This window comes from Somniosus microcephalus, chromosome 2 (genome assembly GCF_052327205.1).
Source record: "Somniosus microcephalus isolate GS21.2 chromosome 2, FLI_Smic_1.0, whole genome shotgun sequence".
NCBI classification, from domain to species: Eukaryota; Metazoa; Chordata; class Chondrichthyes; order Squaliformes; family Somniosidae; genus Somniosus; species Somniosus microcephalus.
Window position 1 is genome coordinate 333,462,027 of NC_140988.1, and position 17,993 is coordinate 333,480,019.

The window sequence follows — 17,993 nt, forward strand, 5'->3', positions numbered from 1 at the left end:
TAGGAAAGGCACATTGGAGAGGGGCGGTAGTTTAGAAGGACAGAAGATTTTTTTTGAGGGGTCTGATGAGGGCAGTTTTGAAGGCGAGGAGAAGGAACCATTTCCTTCCAGTTTTGAAAGTGGGAGAAACAGTACTGATGTAATAAAACTCACTTCGCACTTGGTTTGAGTATAAAGCAAGGCTTTAATCAACTTGTTTCAGAACATGGAGGTCTAGTTGTACTTCACTAGTTCCTGTCTTACAAAATGTCCCTGGAAGCTGGGCCCACACCCGAGTATTTATACTCCTTGGACGGCGCCACCAGCTGGCTGTCCAGTGTTATTTCATGAGTAGTTTCTTTATGATGATGAGATTTATAACAAGTACCAAAGGAGAAGGAACATCGTCAGCTAGCATGGGGGCCAGAAAGGGAAGTTCAGTGGTCAGTGTTCTAGTTGCTACTCTGCAATGATTGAAAATGCTTAAGTGTTGCATCTATTTCACTCCCAGATTGCTTGCAGCCTCTCGCTCAGCTAGTCTGACACCATTCTTTTCATCTCAGTTATTTGTAATGAATTTTATCTGCCATAGTTCTGTCCATTTGTAAATTTTAGCTAGGTCTTTCTGTAGTTCCTTGGTGGCTTAATCAGACTCAGTGACCATTCTCTTCCCCTCCGCCCAGGTTATCATCTGCAAATATGACCGACTTGCACTGCATTGATGAATTCAGACAGTTGATGTAGATTGATAACAGTAAGATCCCCAGGGTGATCCCTGGGGTAATCCATTCAGTACATAGTCCCTAATGTAACTGCTGCTTCCACTCTCGCAGCCAACTCATTACTTACCTCCAAGTTTTACTAAGGATACCTACTACCTTAATGTGGAACGTTATGAAAGGCTTTCTGGAAGACTAGTTACACATTACAGAGCTCTTCAACGTCAATGGAGCGACTCTGCCTCAAAACAGTTAACAGGGGAGTATAGAACCAGGGGTCATAGTCTCAGGATAAAGGGTCGGCCATTTAGGACTGAGATGAGGAGAAATTTCTTCACTCAGAGGGTTGTGAACCTTTGGAATTCTGTACCCCAAAATTGGGTGGAGCTAAGAAGCACCAAGGGGCAGAAAACATTGGTGGGAGTTGTCTATAGGCCTCCAAACAGTAGTGGAAATGTAAGGGATGGCATTAAATAGGAAATTAGAAATGCATGCAACAAGGGTACTACAGTAATCATGGGTGACTTTAATTTACATATAGACTGGCCAAACCAAATTAGCAATAATACTGTGGAGGATGAATTCCTGGAGTGTATACGAGATGGTTTTTTAGACTAGTACGTTGAGGAGCCAACGAGGGAACAGGCTATCCTAGATTGGGTATTGTGCAATGAGAAGGGGTTAATTAATAATCTTGTTGTGCGGGGTCCTTTAGGGAAGAGTTACCATAACATGATAGAATTCTTCATTAAGATGGAAAGTGAAGAAGTCCAATCCGAAACTGAGGTCCTAAATCTAAACAAAGGAAACTACGAAGGTATGAGGAGTGAGTTGGCTATGATAGATTGGGGAGCTTCATTAAAGGCATGACGGTGGATAGGCAATGGCTAACATTTAAGGAACGAATGCAGGAATTGCAACAGTTATACATTCCTTTCTGGCGCAAAAACACAAAAGGAAAAGCGGCACAACAATGGCTAACAAAAAAAATTAAGGATAGTATTAGATCCAAAGAGGAGTCATATAAAGTTGCCAGAAAAAGTAGCAAGTCTGAGGATTGGGAGCAGTTTAGAATTCAGCAAAAAAGGACCAAGAGATTGATTAAGAGAGGAAAAATAGAATGAGAGTAAACTTGCAAGGAACATAAAAGTGGACTGTAAAAGCGTCTACAAGTATGTAAAAAGAAAAAGATTAGTGAAGACAAATGTAGGTCCCTTACAGTTCAGAAACGGGAGAATTTATAATGGGGAACAAGGAAATGACAGAGCAATTAAACACATACTTTGGTTCTGTCTTCACGGAAGAGGACACAAATAACTTCCCAGAAATGCTAAGGAACCAAGGGTCTAGTGAGAAGGAGGAATTAAAGGAAATTAGTACTAGTAAAAAAAAAGTGCTGGAGAAATTAATGGGACTGAAAGCTGATAAATCCCCAGGGCCTGATAATCTGCATCCCAGAGTACTAAAAGAGGTAGCCATGGAAATAGTGGATCCATTGGTTGTCATCTTCCAAAATTCTATAGATTATGGAACAGTTCCTGCAGATTGGAGGGTGGAAAATGTAACCCCACTATTTAAAAAAGGAGAGAGAAAACAGGGAACTACAGACCGGTTAGCCTAACATCAATAGTAGGGAAAATGCTAGAGTCTATTATAAAGGATGTGATAACAGGACACTTAGAAAATATCAACGGGATTAGACAAAGTCAACATGGATTTATGAAAGGGAAATCGTGTTTGACAAACCTACTGGAGTTTTTTGAGGATGTAACTGGTAGAATAGATAAGGGAGAACCAGTGGATGTGGTGTATTTGGATTTTCAGAAGGCCTTTGGTAAAGTCCCACATAAGAGGTTAGTGTGCAAAATTAAAGCACATGGGATTGGGGGTAATATAATGGCATGGATTGAAAACTGGCAAGTTGCGAGGACGATGTAAAGAGGCTTCAAGGCGATTTAGACAAGTTGAGTGTGGTAAACCACTGTATACCTGTCTGTATGTGTAATGTGTATTCCACTAGGTACAGGTCTGGACATGCCTCAGCTGACTCCTCCCACTATTCCAGGTATATAAGTGACGACCTCCCAGTCCCTTAGTATTCTGGACGGGTCGACCACTCGAGACAAGACCTTCATTCTTTAGTTAATAAAAGCCTGGTTGTTACTCGCTTAACCTCAGTCTTTTGAGTAATTGATGGCGCATCAATTTTATTAACTAAATTTTTTATAATGGAGAAGATCCTCACACCAGCATGCCTGGACCTGGACAGTCGGGAAGCGGACGCTTCCAACAAGTTTGCTCACTGGCTCACGTGCTTCGAGACATTTCTGACTGCCTCCACCGCGGTCGAAACGGATGCGGACAAACTGTCTGTCCTGATCTCCAAGGTGAACCACCGAGTGTACTCAGTCATCCGGGACGCGACCTCGTACACAGCCGCCCTCCAGCTCCTTAAGACCCAGTACACGCGCCCTGTGAACGAAGTATACGCCAGGCACCTTCTGGGGAGTCGCAAGCAACAACCTGGGGAATCGACTGAGGAATACCTCCAAGCACTGTCCGTGCTTGGCCGGGCCTGTGGGTGTAAGGCGGTAACGCCCGCTAAGTACACGGAGGAACTGATCCGGGATGCCTTCGTAGCGGGCCACAGGTCCAACTACACCCGACAGCGACTGCTGGAGCAGAGTGACCTCACCTTCGACAAAGCCTCCGAAATCGCTCTAACGCTGGACGCAGCCTACCGGGGCATGGATGCCTACTCCTCTACACCGTGGACGCCGCGGGGAATGACAACCTGGGACACGGTAGGACAGCCCCATAGCACCGTGCCACCCCAGCCACAGCCCAACAACGGCCCAACTACCGCAGCAGTGTCCCAAAGCCAGACAGCAGTACCCCAAGGCCAGAAATGCTACTTCTGTGGCCAGGCCAAACACCCCAGAGCGCGCTGCCCGGCGAAGAATGCGACCTGCTCAGGCTGCGGAAAAAGGGACACTACGCCAGCGTCTGCAAGGCCAAAGCCACCCCGAACGCCAGCAGCGCCACGTGTGGGCCGGGCGAGCCGCCATCTTGGGCCCCCAACAGCGCCGCGTGTGGGCCGCCATCTTGGGCCTCCCCAGCCATGTGCGAACCACCGCAGCAGCAGCCATCTTGGACGACTCCAGCCACATGGACGCCGCCATCTTGGACACCAGCCGGGACGCAGCAGACCGCCAACCCCCCCCCCAATCTGATACCCGCAGCGACACACCGACCCCTACGCTGGCCTCTGTTACGCTGGACCAAACGAGACCGCACCAACTAACTCGGTCCAAAATGGACGTTACGGTAAACGGCCATGCAATAAACTGCCTTTTTGACTCCGGGAGCACAGAGAGCTTCATCCACCCCAACACGGTGCAGCGTTGCTCTCTCCCAGTCCTGCCTGCGCACCAGCGGATTTCTATGGCCTCCGAGTCCCAGTCAGCGGACATTGGCGGCTACTGCGTGGTGACACTAGTAGTAGACGGGACTGTGTTCAATAATTTTAAACTCCTGGGCCTAGAAATTCAGTTGCGTTTGCGCCCACTTATTGGCTATAAAGTGGTTTGCGCTGGAAGTTTTTTAGCGCCCGAAATAGAGTTGGTTCCTAACATCGGCGTTAGCCGGTAGCGCTGCGCCGGCACCGATGACGTCATCGGTGTGTGCAGCGCCCCGGTTCCAATGGTAATCTGTCCCGATGGCCAAATTCAGTTGCGGCCGCCTCGCCCGTCGCGGCCGCAAACAGCGTTTGCAAAACGGTGCCTTACAGCTCCGAGAGGCCGGCGCATAAAGGTGGAGGGCGGCCGGCCGCTTTCCCGGCGTCCGCCTGGCCGCACCTCCCTCCCCGGACTCCTGCACCACCCCCCCGCGGCATTGGTGTGTGACTCCCGCGAGCCCGGCACTTCTCCGTGGTGCCGGGCTCATTTGACGGGGGAATCCAGCGACGATCTCACGGCTGCAGGCAGCTCCTCCTTAAGAGAAGGAGGAGGCCTGCAGTACCCCAGCCTGCCGCACCGCATCGGTTGCCGCAGCGGCAGCTGGGCACCGGAAGCTGACATTCTTCGCCCCAAACGAGGCGGCCAAACCCTCCAATAGCGCCCGCCTCCGTCTTGGGGCGGCGCTACTGAATTTCAGGCGGGCGCTAGGGGAATCCGGCCCAGCGCTAAATTTCGGGCACTAAAGACCTGGCGCGGCGATACCGAATTTTTAGCCCCTGGTCCTGCCCGACCTCTGCGCTGCTGTCCTACTGGGGTTGGATTTCCAGTGCCACCTTGTGGTGATTATTCCTTGATTAGTAAAAGTATTGTGATTCGTTGTTTGTTAACTGCCTTGGGATATGTGTTGTAATCTCATTGGTAGTTGATGATCACATGATGTGTTGTGGCTACCTTAAATTCAGTCCTTTTCTAGCTTAGTTGGGACTGGATGTGGAAAGATATGCTGCTGATTTTAAAGTTAATAAAGCCTAGCTTTGGAAGGCAAATCTATTCTTTATTTCACACCTCAAAAGCGTTACGATGGCGTACGGTGGCCCCCTCCCCCCACTCACAGTCCGCAGCCAGCAGCCTCCAAATTGCCCGCCGCGCACCAGATGCAACCTCTCCACACTCAGAGTCCCACGCCCCCACTGTTTGCTAACCTCACCCCCGACTGTAAGCCCATCGCCACAAACAGCAGGCGATACAGTGCCGGGGACAGCGTTTTCATCAAAACCGAAGTGGAGCGGCTCCTGAAGGAGGGGATTATTGAGGGCAGCTCCAGCCCCTGGCGAGCCCAGGTTGTGGTCGTTAAGACCGGCGAGAAACAACGCCTGGTCATCGACTACAGCCAAACAATAAACCGCTACACCCTGCTGGACGCCTACCCACTCCCCCGCATAGCTGACATGGTCAACCAGATCGCGCAGTACCACGTCTTTTCGACCATTGACCTGAAATCAGCGTACCACCAGCTCCCCATCCGCCCTGAAGACCGCCAGTATACTGCTTTTGAGGCAAACGGCCGCTTCTATCACTTCTTTAGGGTTCCCTTCGGCGTTACCAACGGGGTCTCCGTCTTCCAAAGGGAGATGGACCGGATGGTCGATCAAAACGCGCTGCAGGCCACTTTCCCTTACCTAGACAATGTGACCATCTGCGGCCATGACTTGCAGGACCATGGCGCAAACCTCGAGAAATTCCTCCGCACCGCCCAACTCCTGAACCTGACATATAACACGGAGAAGTGCATATTCCGCACAGACCGCCTCGCCATCCTTGGCTGTGTTGTGGAACACGGGGTCATCGGTCCCGACCCGGACCGGATGCGTCCCCTTATGGAACTCCCACTGCCCCACTGCCTAAAAGCCCTGAAGAGGTGCCTAGGGTTTTTTTCCCTACTACGCCCAGTGGGTCCCCTGCTATGCAGACAAAGCCCGTCCGCTGATCAAATCCACCTCTTTTCCCCTGACGGCAGAGGCCCGCTTGGCCTTCCACCGTATCAAGGAGGACATTGCCAAAGCCACCATGCACGCAGTGGACGAATCCATCCCCTTCCAGGTGGAAAGCGATGCGTCCGACTTCGCCCTGGCCGCCACCCTTAATCAGGCGGGGAGACCTGTGGCATTCTTCTCACGAACCCTCCAGGGCCCGGAGACCAGACACTCCGCGGTCGAGAAGGAGGCCCAGGCTATTGTGGAGGCTGTGTGTCATTGGAGGCACTACCTGGCCGGAAAACGATTTACCCTGCTCACTGACCAGCGTTCAGTTGCTTTTATGTTCAACAACAAGCAGAGGGGCAAAATCAAAAATGACAAGATCTTGAGGTGGAGAATCGAACTTTCCACCTACAACTACGAGATCTTGCCTGGGAAGCTCAATGAACCCCCAGATGCCCTATCGCGTGGCACCTGCGCCAGCGCGCAGATCGATAGGCTGAGGGCCCTCCACAATGACCTCTGCCACCCGGGGGTCACCAGGTTCTTCCACTTCATCAAGGCCCGCAACCTGCCTTACTCCATCGAGGAGGTCAGGACCATGACCAAGAACTGCCAAGTCTGCGCTGAGTGCAAACCGCACTTTTATAGACCAGACAGAGCCCACCTGATAAAAGCCACCCGCCCTTTCGAACGCCTGAGCGTCGATTTTAAAGGGCCTCTCCCCTCCTCCTACCGCAATGTGTACTTCCTCAACATCATTGACGAGTACTCCCGTTTCCCGTTCGCTATCCCCTGCTCGGACATGACCAGTGCCACGGTCATTAAATCTCTGAACAGCCTCTTCACCCTGTTCGGTTTCCCCAGCTATATCTATAGCGACCGGGGCTCATCGTTTATGAGCGACGAACTCCGCCAGTACCTGCTCGCTAGGGGTATAGCCACAAGCAGGACCACCAGTTACAACCCCCGGGGGAACGGACAGGTGGAAAGAGAGAATGCAACAGTTTGGAAGGCCGCCCTACTAGCCTTAAAGTCTAGGGGCCTTCCGACCTCCCGCTGGCAGGAGGTGCTCCCCGATGCGCTCCACTCGATTCGGTCACTGCTCTGCACTGCCACCAATGCCACCCCTCACGAGAAAATGTTTGTCTTCCCAAGGAAGTCCACATCGGGGACATCGTTACCGCCATGGCTGACGTCCCCAGGGCCGGTACTACTGAGAAGACACGTGAGGGCCAATAAAACGGACCCCCTGTTCGAGAGGGTCGACCTCCTCCACGCCAACCCCCAGTACGCTTACATTGCGTACCCGGACGGGCGGGAGGACACAGTCTCCATACGAGACCTCGCACCCTCGGGGACCGTTGTAACCCACTACCCATTACCACCACCCCCCCCCCCCACTATCCAACCCCAGCAGCCGGCTCGCCTTGGACCGTCACCCACGAGGACTACATTCCAGGGCCCCAGCCTACACGGGACGCGACGCCGGAAGCTCCACCACCCCTGCCGTCGCCACGTCGATCACAGCGGCAGACAAGACTGTATACCTGTCTGTATGTGTAATGTGTATTCCACTAGGTACAGGTCTGGACATGCCTCGGCTGACTCCTCCCACTATTCCAGGTATATAAGTGACTACCTCCCAGTCCCTTAGTATTCTGGTCGGGTCGACCACTCGAGACAAGACCTTCATTCTTTAGTTAATAAAAGCCTGGTTGTTACTCGCTTAACCTCAGTCTTTTGAGTAATTGATGGCGCATCATTGAGTGAGTGGGCAAATACATGGCAGATGCAGTATAACGTGGATAAATGTGAAGTTATCCACTTCGGTAGGAAAAACAGAAAGGCAGAGTGTTATTTAAATGGTGATAGATTGGGAAATGTTGATGTACAAAGGGACCTGGGTGTCCTTGTACACCAGTCACTGAAAGCAAACATGCAGGTGCAGCAAGCAGTTAGGAAGGCAAATGGTATGTTGGCCTTCATTGCAAGAGGATTTGAGTACAGGAGCAAGGATGTCTTACTACAGTTATACAGGGCCTTGGTGAGACCACACCTGGAGTACTGTGTGCAGTTTTGGTCTCCTTACCTAGGACATTTAGGACTGAGATGAGGAGAAATGTCTTCACTCAGAGGGTGATGAACCTGTGGAATTCTCTACCACAGAAGGCTATGGAGGCCAAGTCAATGAATATATTTAAGAAGGAGATAGATTTTTAGGCACAAAAGGCATCAAGGGGTATGGGGAGAGAGCAGGAATATGGTATTGATAGAGGATCAGCCATGATCATATTGAATGGCGGAGCAGGCTCGAAGGGCCGAATGGTCTACTCCTGCTCCTATTTTTCTATGTTTCTAAAAGGACTGTGGATGCTCTGTCGTTGAGTACATTCAGGAATGAGATAGTTAGATTTTTGGACACTATGGGACTCAAGGGATATGGGGATAGGGCGGGAAAGTGGAGTTGAGGTAGAAGATCAGCCATGATCTTATTGAATGGCGGAGTAGGCTTGAGGGGCCCTACCTGCTCCTATTTCTTATGTTTGTACGTTGTAACGAGGTTGGGCAGGGCACTTCTCATACCCGGTTTAGGCTCACGGATCTGACTTCTGTGAACCTTCGCTGGAGTGTTCTATTAGTATGCCTCTATCTTTGATCTTCCGAGACTAATAGTTTCCAGTCATGTCATTATTAATAACATAAGAGGACAAAAAAAATGGGATGTAGAAACCACAAATCATAAAAACCTGCAATATCCGTGACTCTGCACTGCTGAAATGTCAGTGTTTTATTTCGTGCATCGGTCATGCTTCAGGACCGTTTGACCATTTTTCCACAGAAAGGATTTGGAAAAAGAGTTACTTTAAAATGTGTTTTACAGTATCGTGTATTCTCAAGCTTTTAAAAAAACAGCACGGAGACAATACGTGGCTGATATTCTAATGAGTTGAGCTTAATATGGTGTTCCCCGCAAACTGTGGAAATAAACAAACTGTCTTCACCTCCCTGTCCGCCTTAAATCCCAGCTCTGTAACCCTGCTTTTGTTTAACCCTTCCAATTTCTCCATCCATTTTTGTTTGATTACACCTCCGAAGTTCCTTGGGATGTTTTTCTACATTAAAAAAGTGCTACATAAATGCAAGTTGTTGTTAACATGTCTCAGCAATTGATAAACACCTCGTACCCATTGTGTTGGGAAGTTGCTGCTTCCTTTCTGGCTCTGAACAGAGGGAGGGAAAAATAAGAGAGGTGCACAGGTAGGTACTCTAATCCAGCAAAGGCTGCAAGAAGGTTAGAATGCAGGAAAGTAGTTCGTTTAAGCTCGGCGACGCGATTCACTGATGTGGATAGGCATAGTGTTCTGCCTTATAATTGCAGGAGTTTCGTTTTGTTGCCGCCAGTAGGTGGCAGTAAATGGAAATGGCCAGTAGGGTCACTCAACAGGAAGTAGTATAGTGATAGCAAACAAAGAGGTCACATCAGCATGGAGCATGCTGCAAGTTAATCCGCTGTAATCTTACATTGTTACGCCTTCGAAAGCATTGCCTGTGAGTTGAATGGTTTCATTACATATTCATGTTTAGATGTTAGTTATATCTCATGTATGTAACAAGGTGCATTTCTTTCTTTTTTCTTTCTCAGTTTTACTCCAACCCAATGCAACTGATTTGTATTGTTTCATTGACCTCATGCAAGTGTGGCATTATTAAACACTGGAGCTTGGACGCTACATCCTGACTCCCATGTCGTTATTGAAAGGAGTTTGGCTGGCTGTCTAACTGCGTACAGACACATACACGTAGGGAGGACAGTACACATAGTGTGTTCATTATTTTGTATTGTTGTGCCAAGACAAGCAGCACTGTTTAAACGGAGTGATCCAGTTCACACCTGTTGCTCTGTATCTTCCGCTTGCTGTGAAATAATACAGCTGCATGATTCATATCTGGTCTCATCTCACCAAGTGTTTTCGTGAGGTGCATTTAAAAAGATTGAAGTAGTACACACGTAAAACACCCAAATATCCAGTTCCGAGCACGACTGTTACACCATCATATAGTTAGCTACCGGGTGGTACAAGCACCTCCCTAAATCTAAGACACTCGGTTCACTTACGGGCTGTGCCCGAGAGATTCTCTAAAGCAAGACCCCAAATTTGTGGAAGCGCTAATTGTTTTGTAATCTGAACCATGGAATAAAATGGTATTACTGTCCTGCTTTTATTGAGGGCCACAATCATAAGTGGTGACTTGATGAAGGGCGTCTCTCGCGTATCTACCGTAAAGTAACTCCATCTTATTTTCCAAAACAGAACCTTCCACTCTCCCCATCTGTTCCAAAATCCAACTGTGGCAATACTCCAAAGCTGGCAAGCTATAAACTGATGCCCAGAGATGCAAAATGTAGCAAGTTTTCTAATGGCTGCAGTTGAGGGGGGGGAAGTAAGATTTTTTCCCCCGCATCTTTCCCGATGTTATCCATATTATGATGATTATGACTGCTCTATGTTTTCCTCTTCTGTTCCTCCTGAACTCGAAAATATATGCTGTCTTATTCGCACCGCTTCGCCATTCTTCCTACTCAGTCTCATAATGGCACAGAAGGAGGCCATTCGGCCCATTGAGTCTGTACCGGCTCTCTGTAGAGCAATCTAGTCAGTCCCATTCCCCCGCTCTATTCCCATAGCCCTGCAAGTTTATTTCGCTCAAGTGCCTATCCAGTCTCCTCTTCAAAGCATTGAGTGTGTCCGCTTTCACCATTTCCGTCGGCAGCAAGCTCCAGGTCCTCACCACTCGCTGCGTAAAAAAGTTTTCCCTCACATCCCCCCTGTATCTCTTGCCCAAAACCTTAAACCTGTGTCCCCTAGTCCTTGTACCATCAACTAGTGGGAACAGCCTTTCCCGGTCTAGCCTATCCAAACCCGTCATAATCTTGTACACCTCTATCAAATCACCCCTCAACCTCCTTTGCTCTAATGAAGACAAATCCAGCTTCTCCAACCTGTCCTGGTAGCTAAGATCATCCATCCCTGGAACCATTCTGGTAAATCTCCTCTGCACCCACTCAAGGGCCTTCACATCCTTCCTAAAGTGCGGTGACCAGAACTGGACGCAATACTCCAGTTGTGGCCTCACCAGTGCTTTATAAAGGTTCAGCATAACTTCTCTACTTTTGTACTCAATACCTATATTTATGAAGCCCAAGATCCCATATGCTTTGTTAACCACTCTCTCAATATGTCCTGCCACCTTCAGGGACCTATGCACATTAACTCCCAGGTCCCTCTGTCCCTGCACACTCTTTAAAACTGTGCCATTAAGTGTATATTGCCTCTCCCTGTTCCTTCTGCCAAAATGCATCACCTCACACTTCTCTGTATTAAATTCCATCTGCCACTTGTCTGCCCATTCTGCTAGCCTTTCTATGTCCTGTTGCAGTCGATTGGTATCATCCTCACTGTTTGCCACACCCCCAAGTTTGGTGTCATCGGCAAATTTAGAAATTCTACTCTGTATTCCAATATCCAGGTCATTTATATATATCAAAAAAAGCAGTGGCCCCAGCACTGACCCTTGGGGCACACCACTGTCTACCATCCTCCAGTCTGAAAAACAGCCATTTACCACAACTCGCTGTTTTCTGTCCTTAAGCCAATTCTTTATCCAAGCTGCCATCGACCCACCTATTCCATGAGCCTCAATTTTGTTAACCAGCCTTCTATGTGGTACTTTGTCAAACGCCTTCCGAAAGTCCATGTAGACAACATCCATTGCATTCCCTTCATCAATCCTCTCTGTTAATTCATCAAAAAATTCACTGAAATCAAGACGAATCACACTATCAACTGTTCCAATTCATTCTTCCCTAGGACCTCAAAACCGTGCAAGTTTTCTTTACCTCCTTCATTATTCCTTTCATCCTACTATAGGCTTTTAAACCCAAGCTTGGTGCCATCTAATCACGATTTCCCGATTTCCCTAGTTTTCTTTTTAACCTTGGTGGGGTCCCACACTGTGGGCCATGGCATTTTACCCAAATAAGAGTGGCTTCCAGGCTATACCATGAGTATGACTAGAACACAAGGACAACATGCTCAAACAGGAGCAGTCGGCATTATCCAAGACCCCTCTTGCCAACTTGGTAACATGATCTAGAAACTACCACATACCTGTGAGTTTGGCGGTGTCTTTTCACTGTCTGCATCAGTTTCTGGTTTGTCTGTGAGTAACCCCTGAACCTGGTATTCTAGGACATAGCTGTCAATGAATCGTTCCAGTTCCTCTATCTCCTGGGAGCGGTTACTTCCAGCTTCTGAGGAAGCTGAGGCTACTGAGGAGTTCTCCATGTCTTTGCTCTGGAAGGAACCTGAGGAAAGAACAGATTAGGTATTTTAAATAAACTTCAAAAGTGTATTGCGCTCACAGGCATGTGCACATTCATATACTATTTCACCTGTTCCTGCAGCTAAGGTACTGTTACGTACGTGTAATAATGTAAATAAAGGACAGTAGTGGGGGGGAGGGGGGGGGGGGTGGAGTGCTGACTCACTAAACATAGGGAAAGAAGGTATAATCTGGTTTAACAGGGTCATAGAGTTATAGAGTTATACAGCACGGATAGAGGCCCTTCGGCCCATCGTGTCCGTGCCGGCCATCAAGCCCTGTCTAATCTAATCCCATATTCCAGCATTTGGTCCGTAGCCTTGTATGTTATGGCATTTCAAGTGCTCATCCAAATGCTTCTTAAATGTTGTGAGGGTTCCTGCCTCCACAACCCTTTCAGGCAGTGAGTTCCAGACTCCAACCACCCTCTGGGTGAAAAAGTTCTTTCTCAAATCCCCTCTAAACCTCCCGCCCTTTACCTTGAATCTATGCCCCCTAGTTATTGACCCTTCTACTAAGGGAAAAAGCGCCTCACTATCCATCCTATCTATGCCCCTCATAATTTTGTACACCTCAATCATGTCCCCCCTCAGCCTCCTCTGCTCCAAGGGAAACAAACCCAATCTGCCCAGTCTTTCTTCATAGCTGAAGCGCTCCAGCCCTGGTAACATCCTGGTGAATCTCCTCTGCACCCTCTCCAAAGCGATCACATCCTTCCTGTAGTGTGGCGACCAGAACTGCACACAGTATTCCAGCTGTGGCCTAACCAGTGTTTTATACAGCTCCATCATAACCTCCTTGCTCTTATATTCTATGCCTCGGCTAATGAAGGCAAGTATCCCATATGCCTTTTTTACCACCTTATCCACCTGTTCCGCCGCCTTCAGGGATCTGTGTACTTGCACACCCAGATCCCTCTGCCCCTCCGTCTTGCCTAGGGTCTTACCATTCATTGTGTATTCCCCTGCCTTGTTAGTCCCCCCAAAGTGCATCACCTCGCACTTTTCCGGGTTAAATTCCATTTGCCACTGTTCCGCCCATCTGACCAACCCATCTATATCGTTCTGCAGACTGAGGCTACCCTCCTCGCTATTTACCACCCTACCAATTTTTGTATCATCCGCGAACTTACTGATCATACCTTTTACATTCATATCCAAGTCATTAATGTAGACCACAAACAGCAAGGGACCCAGCACCGATCCCTGTGGTACCCTACTGGCCACAGGCTTCCAGTCACAAAAACAACCTTCGACCATCACCCTCTGCCTTCTGCCACTAAGCCAGTTTAGGATCCAATGTGCCAAGGCACCCTGGATTCCATGGGCTCTTACCTTCTTGACCAGTCTCCTGTGCGGGACTTTATCGAAGGCCTTACTGAAATCCATGTATACCACATCCACTGCGTTACCCTCATCCACACACCTAGTCACCCCCTCAAAAAATTCAATCAAATTAGTCAGACATGATCTTCCCTTGACAAAGCCATGTTGACTATCCCTGATTAATCCTTGCCTCTCCAAGTGGAGACTAATTTTGTCCCTCAGAATTTTTTCCAATAATTTTCCTACCACTGATGTTAGGCTCACTGGCCTGTAGTTCCCCGGTTTTTCCCTACTTCCCTTCTTGAATAATGGTACTACATTAGCGGTTCTCCAGTCCTCTGGCACATCCCCTGTGGCCAGAGAGGTCCTGAATATATGTGTTAGAGCCCCCGCAATCTCTTCCTTTGCCTCACACAGCAGCCTGGGATACATTTCGTCCGGGCCTGGGGATTTATCCATTTTTAGGCCTGCTAAAACCGCCAATACCTCCTCCCTCTCGATGTTAATATGTTCGAGCATATCACAGTCCCCCCACCCTATTTCTATGTCTACATCGTCCTCCTCCATAGTGAAAACAGATGCAAAAAATTCATTTAGAACCCCTCCTACATCTTCCGGCTCCACACACAGATTGCCACTTTTGTCCCTAATGGGCCCTATTTTTTCCCTAGTTATCCTCTTACCCTTAATATACTTATAAAACATCTTCGGATTTTCCTTTATTTTGCTCGCCAGTGTTATTTCATGGCCCCTCCTTGATCTCCTAATTTCTTTTTTAAGTATCCCCCTGCACTTTTTGTACTCCTCTAGGGCTTCCTCCGTCTTTAGCCTTTTGTATCTACCAAAAGCCCTCCTTTTTTTCCTAATCCATTCTCGTATATCCCCTGACATCCAAGGTTCCCTGTGGTTTTTGGAACCACCCTTGACCTTTACGGGAACATGTTGCCATTGTATGATCTCAATCTCCCTTCTGAAAGCCTCCCATTGCTCCGATGCGGATTTTCCTACAAGTAGCTGATCCCAGTCCATTTTGGCCAGATCCTGCCTTATCCTATTAAAATCGGCCTTCCCCCAATTTAGAACCTTTATTTCCGGCCCATCCCTGTCCTTTTCCATGACCACCTTAAATCTTACCATATTATGGTCACTATCACCAAAGTGCTCACCTACTAGCACTTTTTCCACTTGGCCGGCCACATTCCCTAGAATTAGGTCCAGTACCGCCCCCTCTCTTGTAGGACTTTCTACATGCTGGCTCAAAAAGCTCTCCTGGATGCACTTTCGGAATTCTACACCCTCTGAGCCTTTCACACTCTGACTATCCCAGTTAATATTGGGGAAGTTGAAATCCCCCATTATTATTACCCTATTATTTGCACATTTCTCTGAGATTTGCCTACATATCTGTTCCTCTATCTCCCCCTGACTGTTTGGAGGCCTATAGTACACTCCCAGCAAAGTGCTTGCCCCCTTTTTGTTTTTAAGCTCCACCCATATGGCCTCATTAGAGGACCCTGCTAATATATCATCCCTCCTTACTGCAGTAATTGACTCCTTAATTAATATTGCAACACCCCCTCCTCTTTTACCTCCCCCTCGGTCTCGCCTGAAGATTCTGTACCCCGGAATATTGAGCTGCCAGTCTTGCCCCTCCCTCAACCATGTCTCCGTGATAGCAACAATATCATACTCCCATGTGTTTATCAACACCTTCAGTTCATCCACCTTATTTGCAAGACTCCTTGCATTAAAATAGATGCCATCCAGCCTTGCCCTTATATATTTGCCCTGTCTACCAAGCTGACTTGTTTTTTTCTCTATAATTGGCAGCACATCACCCCCTATTTCAGCTCCCCTCTGTATCCCATCCCCCTGCCAAGTTAGTTTAAACCCCCCCCAACAGTGCTAGCAAACCTCCCCGCAAGGATATTTGTCCCGTTCTGGTTCAGGTGCAACCCGTCCGACTTGTACAAGTCCCACCTTTCCCAGAAGCAGGCCCAGTGATCCAGGAAACTAAAACCCTCCCTCCTACACCAACTCTTTAGCCACGCATTCATCTGCACTATCCTCCTATTCCTATACTCACTAGCACGTGGCACTGGGAGTAATCCAGAGATTACAACCTTTGAGGTCCTGCTCTTTAATCTGTTACCTAGCTCCCCAAATTCTTGATGCAGGACCTCATCCCCCTTCCTACTTATGTCGTTGGTCCCAATGTGGACCACGACCTCTGCCTGCTCACCCTCCCCCTTAAGAATGCCGTGTAGCCACTCAGTGACATCCATGACCCTGGCCCCAGGGAGGCAACAAACCATCCTGGAGTCACGTTTGCGGCCACAGAAACGCCTATCTGTTCCCCTTACGATAGAATCCCCTACCATTATTGCTCTCCCACTCTTTTTCCTCCCTTCCTGAGCAGCAGAAGCGTCCCTGGTGCCAGGAAGCTGGCTGCTGCTGCCTTCCCCTGGTGAGTCATCCCCCTCAACAGTATCCAACTTGGTATACCTGTTTGAAAGGGGAATGTCCGCAGGGGTTCCCTGCACTTCCTGCTTGCCTCTGTTGCTCCGCCTGATGGTCACCCACTTTCTTTCTGTGTGTAGCTGTAGCATTTTTATCACTGAGCTGGAAGTTAGAATGCTTCTGCATTTAAAAAGAATCTATAATGCATCAGGCCTGGACTAATAATCCAGAGAAAGCGGGTTCAAATCCCACCACAGAAGTTTGAAAATATGAATTCAAAAAGAAAGCAAGACTTGCATTTATATAGCACCTTGCACGACCACCGGATGTCCCAAAGCGCTTTACAGCCAATGAAGTACTTTTTGAAGTGCAGTCACTTGTAATGTAGGAAACGCAGCAGCCAATTTGCACTCAGCAAGGTCCCGCAAACAGCATTGTGATAGTAACCAGATAATCTGTTTTAGTGATGCTGATTGAGGGATAATATTGGCCAGGACACCAGGGATAACTCAGTTTAAAAATTCTGGAAATAAAAAGCTGGCATCAGCATAAGTGACCATGAAGTTATTGGATTGTTGAAAAAAAACAACTATTTCACTAACGTCCAGCAAACCAGCTTCTTGACCTGGTCTGGCCTATATGTGATCTCAGTTCCACACCAACATGGTTGACTCTTAACTGCCCTCTGAAATGGCTGAACAAGCCACCGAGTTGTATCAGACTTTCCATGGCAACGGACGATGGGCAATAAATGCCGGCCTTGCCAGTGATCCCCACATCCCAAGAACAAATATTAAAAACATCATGGTGAATCTAGTTGCTGTTCTTGGGTTAAAAAAAAATTATCTGGAAACTGAGAAAAACAGGGAATGAATTTGCCAAGCTCCAGATACAAGAAAGATTTGGCAAAAGAAAAGCTATAAATAAGTAAAAGGAGATTTTACAACAAAATGGTCTCTTTCCATATAAACTCATCAGTTAAGTTTGATTTCAGTGAACCAGCAGAATGATCAAGATGGATTAAATAATTTGAAAGATCGAAGCCTGAAGCAATTCTAAATAAAAGAGAATTGAATGCAGATTAGCACACTAATATATTTGATGGGTGAGGAAACGGAAGAGATTTTGCACTATTTTTAAACTATCTGATAATGAAGCTGTGCGAGATTAATTTGAAAAACGGTTTGTAGTGTGCAAAGACACAAATTTATGAGAGAGAAATTCAATTAAAGAAACAAAATGAATCCAAATTGGTGGACACTTTCATTATAACCTTCTACTGTTTGACTGAACACCATGCCTATGGCACTTGACATAATAATACGATTTGTGATTATACTGTAATGGGACGAGGAGCCAAGAGACTGCCCGAGAGATTACAGTTGGACCCGAAGTTAACCCTCAATAAAGCAATAGCTCAAGTTAGAGGGAGTTTAACCATTACAGAACAGCAAGCAGTCATAAGATTGCAGCTGGTGAGGAGAGCAAATGTCAACCAGGTGGCAAAGCAGGGCAGACTGTAAGAGACTGGAAAAACATAGCAACCAAAGCATACTCCCAAGGCAGATTACAGGAGGGGAATGAAGACCCCAGAGGACAGAAAACCTGTGATGGATACACAGTATATGTATGGCTGGAGAAGCAAAGTGCTCTAATAGTTACTGATACACTTTGGGAAGTGTGCCAGAA

The 17,993-nt window shown here is 47.8% G+C and overlaps 1 protein-coding gene across 3 annotated transcripts in view; it reads right to left on the reverse strand.

The window, feature by feature from the left end:
* Positions 1 to 17,993, reverse strand: part of ctif (CBP80/20-dependent translation initiation factor) — a 292,382-nt gene that overhangs the window by 168,123 nt on the left and 106,266 nt on the right. For all 3 annotated transcript variants that reach the window (XM_085975110.1, XM_085975119.1, XM_085975101.1), the window contains exon 2: positions 12,306 to 12,502. In XM_085975110.1, the coding sequence (XP_085831236.1) occupies positions 12,306 to 12,482 (177 nt within the window). In that variant the 5' untranslated portion in view covers positions 12,483 to 12,502. The remainder of the gene's footprint in view (positions 1 to 12,305; positions 12,503 to 17,993) is intronic.